Here is a 6,879-nt window from a genome sequence, read left to right as displayed (position 1 = left end):
GTGCCTGCTCTCATTTCTTCTGCACTGAGAAAAGCTGATAGAGGATTACTTACAGCAGTTAGGAATTTTGCCTTCTTACCTAACAATTTTGACAGTTTCTCTGGATCAGTACATAATGTTGTCTTAATTCTGTCAAAACGCAAACTGGAGGCTAGAGGACAAGCTGAAGTCTTTGGAAAAATAGCAAAAGGAAAATTCAGTGTTTCTGGTAACATCTGGTTTTTTTAATGTATTTTATCTGCCGACTGCTTTTCAGTGGAAAAACATATCTAAGTGTTAGCAGGAAATGAGAGTAATACAGCATTAGCAAGTGAAAGTTGGTTTATTCCCAATGTAAATAGTCAAATAATCAAAAATCCAGGTTACAACTGGTCCAAGTGGTGGTTTACCAATATACGTTTCCCTTTACATTTTAGTACTTAGGAGGAAGAGAGGGGTTATGTCCCAACATGAACTGAATGTCTGCCCACGTTTTCCTTTCCCACTATTAAATATTTTTGTATTCTGAACTTTGTATTCAAAATTCTGTTTTCAAAACAGAATTGGAGAGCCAAACGTAAATGGTCTGGAATTCTGCTTTATAGCAAGATTTTTGATTTATAATATTGCTCTCAGTTGAACTGTACTAAGCAAGAGGAAATTGGTGTTGTGTTAGAACCAAATAAGCCTTTATGAAAAAGTGATTTATGATTTTTAACCTGAGTAATAAAATGCACAAAAGCTCTGAATGCCATATGCTGATAGCAAAGCAGGACATACGGTTTAGTCTGTACCTTGACTGAGAGTTCTGGTGGCTAGGTTAGTTGTCTGGCTCTTTTTAAATTGACAGACTATCACATTGTTTTTAAGAATGCTTGACTGATATTTTTGATGCCACTTAATCACGTGCTTTATCACTTTCTTCAGTCCAGGGTTCATCACGCTGTGCCTTGTGCAAAGGTGCAGCCCTGGTTTGTGCCCTGCAAACACACTACCAGCCAGATGTACCTGCTGTAGATGTAATTCTGGAAATTACAATACAATTACTGTAACCTTCTACTGTCTCTGCTTGCTAGCAACAGTTCACAGATTGCTGTGGATGTGTGTCTGTCAGTAATAGCCAGATGTACCTGCTGTAGATGTAATTCTGGAAATTACAATACAATTACTGTAACCTTCTACTGTCTCTGCTTGCTAGCAACAGTTCACAGATTGCTGTGGTTGGGGGTCTGTCAGTAATCTACACTCTTTCAGATGAGAGATTCTAAGCAAAATAAGGTCAAGCCTGGCTTCCTGCTTTTTGCAGTAGGTGTGCTGCTGATCCCCGAATTATTTATGGGTTGGCCTTTGTAAAACAGTGCTTCTGTGGATGTTTAGGTATCTTGCTGCACGGCCTCTCTGTAGTTGTAAACAGGAGTTTTCCACTCAGGTGAACTTTACAGCTAAGTTTCACGTTCTTCAGTAACAACAACAATAGTAATGAGGAAATCATGGAGGTCACTGTAGGATCGGATTCATAATGTATGGTGTCTTTCTTTCAGTTTCGTGCTTTAGCCCCAATGTATTACAGAGGGTCAGCAGCCGCCATTATAGTATATGACATCACAAAAGAGGTAAGAACTTGAACTTGACCCAGCATTACAGTTTTGGGATTTTTTTTGTGTCATGGACCAGTTTTGACTCTTGATTCCTTTTTTTTTCCCCGCATTAGGAAACTTTCTCAACGTTAAAGAACTGGGTTAAAGAGCTTCGACAGCATGGGCCTCCAAACATTGTTGTAGCTATTGCAGGAAACAAGTGCGATCTCAACGATGTAAGGTAAATAACTGTTGACAGTCTGGAGGTTTTCACTTAAGCTCATAGTGTAACGTACAGACCAATTTAAGCTGTTTTGCACTAGCATTGTAGCTTCACAAGGGGTCTAAGCTGTTTCTACTCTCAGACGATGTGATTTCTCTGCCCTTGGACGGTCTTGCCCACTTCCTCCCCTGTGCTGGTTTGAGTACGTGTGAGATTGGGCAGTAAATCAGGCTGTAAAATGGATCCAGATTAAAACTAACCATTAAAAAAAACAAGGAAAAACTGATCCAAGTGTGTTTATCTTTCTCACACTGTGAACACTTGCTGGCATCACAGAGGTGGGATAGCAGGGTTAGGAATGAGCAGTTTACAGGGAGAAAGGATTACCTTTTCTGGTGGCAGTGCCAAGTTACACAAGCCTAAACTGCCTGTGAAGCTACAGTGTAATACAAGCTGTTTACCTCACTTTACAAGAAGTACCCCTGTCAGTCTGTAGCACCTCATTTTGCTAGGAACAACATCAAGCCTGTTGGAAAGCATTGTGTAGGTTTTCCTGACTTGCTTGTTCAGGTGCCTTCCTTCCCTCCTTAAGTACTGGGGTGGAATTGGCTGTGGCTGAAATAGCTGCAAGGAGCAGCAGTAGTTCCGGAGAAACTTTATGAACAGCCAGACTTTCAAAAAGGCATGCACTAAAACCAAAAGAAATCCTTTTTAATTTATGTCCTGGTTAAATAAGCCAAAATTCAGAAAGAAGGTGTGTGCAAACTTCTTGTTTTTTAGATTTCATTGGAAAAGGTACCACAACCGGTGTCTCAAAGGAGACAGATGGTGGTGTGTTTAAAGAACCACTGCAAAGTTGGTTCTCGGTATAGTTTTACAAATTGCTGATATATAGCAGTTATCCAGTGAGCTCTAATGACTTTTGTTAGGAGTAGCCTGTCTCTTGAAGGAATCGCAGCATAAAATTACTTGGAAGGCAGATAGAAAGCGTGCAGTATTGAGTCTCACACGGTTATTTCTTGGTGCTTACGTGGCATCGTAAATCAGTAAACATTGCTAGCCAAGCTAATGAGCACAATTCCTTCTATTTCAGTCAGAGGCAATATTTGAGTCACTGATCCAAAGTCTGTGGATGCCATAATCTGATACCATAAATCCCTCGTTACCGAAAGTAGCCCATGTTTTCTAGAGATCCTGTGTGAAGTGATACATCGGGCAGTCCAGTCCTCTCCTCTCCTACTGAGTTTGGGTTTTTTATGCTATTTAGGGAAACATACTCCATTATCAGCTTGCCTCCTTTGGGGTGCAGAGTAACTCCTTCCCTAGTTGGCTCTGTTGTGTGCTCAGTCCAAATGTGTTCCTGTTTATAGTTACGTCTTCATGCTGCTTGTGAAGTGAACGCTATATTCATGATCTCTGCGGTGTTGTGAGGTACTTGGTTTTGTAAGCAGCTGTGAGAATCCGCAGGATTAGTGGAACTGATGCTTTAGGATCTTTTCAGTACACCTAAAACTGTTGTCTGTGAAGAATAAAGCCACCCCCTAATGACTGATTGCAGACCTACATTTAGAGCCCTCAAGAAACAAACTCCACAGTAATGTCAGATGAATTAAGGCCTTGTTTGGTTCACGATTGTGCTTCCGTGATACTTGTACCTCAAGGCAGGGAGACAGCGTAGAGTAATGAATGAGCAATCAGATTCAGGCTGAGGAGCACTGTGATGCCAAACAGGTAAAATACAAAATACTCATTTAATGAGGCACTTAAAAGCTTAATCTATCCCTTAAGATTTTGAATAATGGATTTTTTTGCATTCACAATTTTTTCTTTTGTTTTGTTTTTCCAGAGAAGTCATGGAAAAAGATGCTAAAGACTATGCAGATTCCATTCATGCAATATTTGTAGAGACAAGTGCGAAAAATGCAATAAACATTAATGAACTCTTTATAGAAATTAGTAAGTATTTAAACAGTTAATGTGCTTTCTTCTGAAAGAAGTTCAAGCAGAGATTTGATTACTCTGTTACTTTTTGTGCTATTTAGGTGAGAGTATACTGACTTAAATATGTTACACTCAGGTGTGAATATAAACTGCAAAATGAGCTATATAAATTTTTGGTCATCTAATGACCTCTGAATATTGGAAGCCTCCTGTGATGCTGCTGAATAACTAGCAAGCAGGGCACTCATGTCAGAAGTGAGTGTCATCTTGTTGTATCTGTTACTCAATGTTTCAATTAGTATTTCCAGGATTATGGAAGGGAAAGGAAATGGAATGGGAAGATCCAAACTTGATATAGCTGAAAAGAGGAATTAAGTTCTTGCTCTTAGTACTTAGTCTAAACCAGTGCGTTCTCAAATATATGAGAATTCATAAATGCCAGATTACTGCATGGGAAATAGCAACTACTGTGTGTAGGTTTTTTGTTTTGTGTTTTTTTTCTCAGAAGTATTTTTGTGATACCCAGGGGGTTTTAAAATTAAATTGTAAATCTTTTCTGTCCCGTTCATGGTGAAGACTACAATGACAATTTTCTGTGTGAAGGAAAAGCAGGTAGCATTCCAAAGTCTGGTATTATTTGCAGGATAGTTTTCAGGCAGCAGCACCAATATGCAGATGTGTCAGACTCTTTGTGAAAAGAGGACAAACAGCAAGATATTTGTGTGTGTGCAGTGCATATCAGCTTTGAATAACTACAGAAACATTAAACTTCATGAAAAAAAGTAGGGTCCTTATATAAGGAGTTGAATACATTGAAGCTCAAGTAAAAAGTATGTGCTGTAGATTAGCTTTCTGATTTACTGACTCAATTAGTTGCTTTCCAAAATTGATCTCGAATGAAGTATGGAAAGAATCATAAATCCTCCTCAGAAAAGAATACTCCACCAGGAACAGTCAATTGGAAAGCCTGATTAGATGACTAAGCAGCTATCTTTACAAGCACTTCCGTGCTAAGCCCAGTGCAGGTGATCTGTAGAAATACAGGTCAAGATGGTAGCTCTCAGTGAAGATGCTCCAGATGGTAATGCATACTGCAGGGTATATTCTCTGGGTGCTTTTGTAGCTTAGCTCTCCAAGTCTAGATTAGCTTGAAGTGTAAATGCTGCACAATTGGCTTAAAACTGCCTCTGCTCTTCTTTTGTGGAACCACACCTCTCCCTGACACAGTACGGGCTGTTAACTGCCAATGGTGGGTGGCTAATTGAAGACACATTTTTGTATACAAAACACACTGAATGCTTAAAATCAGTTTCAAGTATAGTCTTTGCTATACATTTTTTTTCTGCTTCCTTGTAGGTCGTAGAATTCCATCAACTGATACCAACCCTCCGTCTAGTGGTAAGGGCTTCAAGCTTAGAAGACAGCCATCGGTGACAAAGCGCAGCTGCTGTTGACTGATCCCTTAGAAAACCAGACTTGTTTATACAGTAGGTGGTCTTGGAAGTTAATAGTTCACGTTGGGCTTAAAGTCTTAGATCTTTATCTGCTGGTGTTCATACACCCAAGGTCCCATGAAAATGGACCAGTTCATCTGACATCCGTACACTCGCAGAAAAGACTGCAATCGTAATGTCAGCCTGTTTACTTACAAGAAGTGTAGTAACTCTCGCATTCAAAGGGAATCCATCATCACTTTTTTTTGGCCTTGCTTGAAAGGAAGGTGACTATATGGATGGTAGAACTGAAATGTTTAATAATTTTGTAATCAAGATTTTAGGGTTTTTCTTGCAAAAAGGGAAATGAGCACTTTTGTGGGACTTGTGGTGGAAGGACTCTGGAAGCTATATGTCATTTCTTCCTTTTCTTCAGTGAGCCTTATTCTAGATGTAGTTGTAACTAATCCAAAGTATTATGGGACAGCTGATGTGAGATAGCTACAGAATAAGCAACTGAAGACAAATAATAGGCAAATCAGTCCATCCAGTCCCCAAATGCCATTTGCACTTTTTATTTAAAGATGATACGCACCAGGGGTGGGGACACAAGCAACACATCTTAAACCACAGACAATCTTTTTTGTCATGCTGACTCTAATCACTTTAAGGCAAACTGATATGTTTATAGGCATCTTTCTGTTCCTACAAGTTTTTTAATATGTTGGTTAAAGAAAACCTAGTTGCAGTTCTGTCTGAATTAAGTGGTTACTGACAAAAACCAGATGCTGTTAAACAGATGGTGCCAGTGGTTCTGATAAGACCTAAAAGTTTTTGGGGAAAGCTTTTAATTGCTTGGCATGTGTAAAGTGTTCATATTATATTTATGAGACCAGTGTTTAAAGTATTATAAATTATGTAAAAACAGTAAAAAATAATGCAATCTTAAACACTCCTTCCATTCCTATGGGTAAACTCCTGGGGATTCTCCATCAGGTTTTTTTTTCCTGCCGTTTAGCTATTGTCACTGTGAGTTCATCCAGAGTCAGACTGAAATTCTTTCTCTTTCAATCACATTTGAAAGGGCCAATAGAGAGTGCTGTTGGTGCAGCAGGAGGTCTGTCTGTTGAACAAGCTTTCATCTGTGGTGCACCCAGTCTTTCCTATTTTGGGCACAAAAATACTAATAGGAAGTAACCTTAAGACGTGGTAATGTAGATCGTTACCTCTAGGTTCCTGGGCTTTTCATCTGTGAAGGGTTTCAGCAAACCAGTGTTTAGCTTATTCTGTATTGGTTTTAGTATGCTTTCAATTAAACTATAGGTTGACCATACCCATTCGTGCTATTTTATTTATTTTTACTTTTTTGTTTCCTACCAGCCCTAGTGAGAAACTTTATACTTTCAAAGAAAAAGAGCTTAATAGACTTGAGCATATACTAAAATACACTGTTTAGCTTTAGTATCAAAATGAGGATATGCTGATGATGCTTATTTTTTCTTTGTAATCTGTTTTTCTATCATCTCAAGTATTTTCTCTCAAGGAAATGTAGAAAAGTTTGTAAGAAATGAAAGGGCTTGTACTTCAGATTAGTTTGTATTAGTGAAAATTATTGTAGAGTTATTTGGAGCAACACAGATGAACTATTACAGTGGGTTTCTGTGTTTTAATGGAATTTGGTTACTATCACACCTTTTACTTAGCCTGCGTTGTCAGTTACGACATT

The 6,879-nt window shown here is 38.8% G+C and overlaps 1 protein-coding gene across 1 annotated transcript in view; it reads left to right on the top strand.

The window, feature by feature from the left end:
• Positions 1-6,411, top strand: part of RAB22A (RAB22A, member RAS oncogene family) — a 15,417-nt gene extending 9,006 nt beyond the window's left edge. Inside the window, exons 4-7 of the mRNA XM_010133136.1 lie at positions 1,521-1,592; positions 1,691-1,797; positions 3,626-3,735; positions 5,077-6,411. Of these exons, the coding sequence (XP_010131438.1) occupies positions 1,521-1,592; positions 1,691-1,797; positions 3,626-3,735; positions 5,077-5,174 (387 nt within the window). The 3' untranslated portion in view covers positions 5,175-6,411. The remainder of the gene's footprint in view (positions 1-1,520; positions 1,593-1,690; positions 1,798-3,625; positions 3,736-5,076) is intronic.
• Positions 6,412-6,879: the final 468 nt, after the last annotated feature.

Source organism: Buceros rhinoceros, unplaced genomic scaffold (assembly GCF_000710305.1).
Source record: "Buceros rhinoceros silvestris isolate BGI_N320 unplaced genomic scaffold, ASM71030v1 scaffold41773, whole genome shotgun sequence".
Classification (NCBI taxonomy): Eukaryota; Metazoa; Chordata; class Aves; order Bucerotiformes; family Bucerotidae; genus Buceros; species Buceros rhinoceros.
This window is presented reverse-complemented; position numbering and strand designations above follow the sequence as displayed.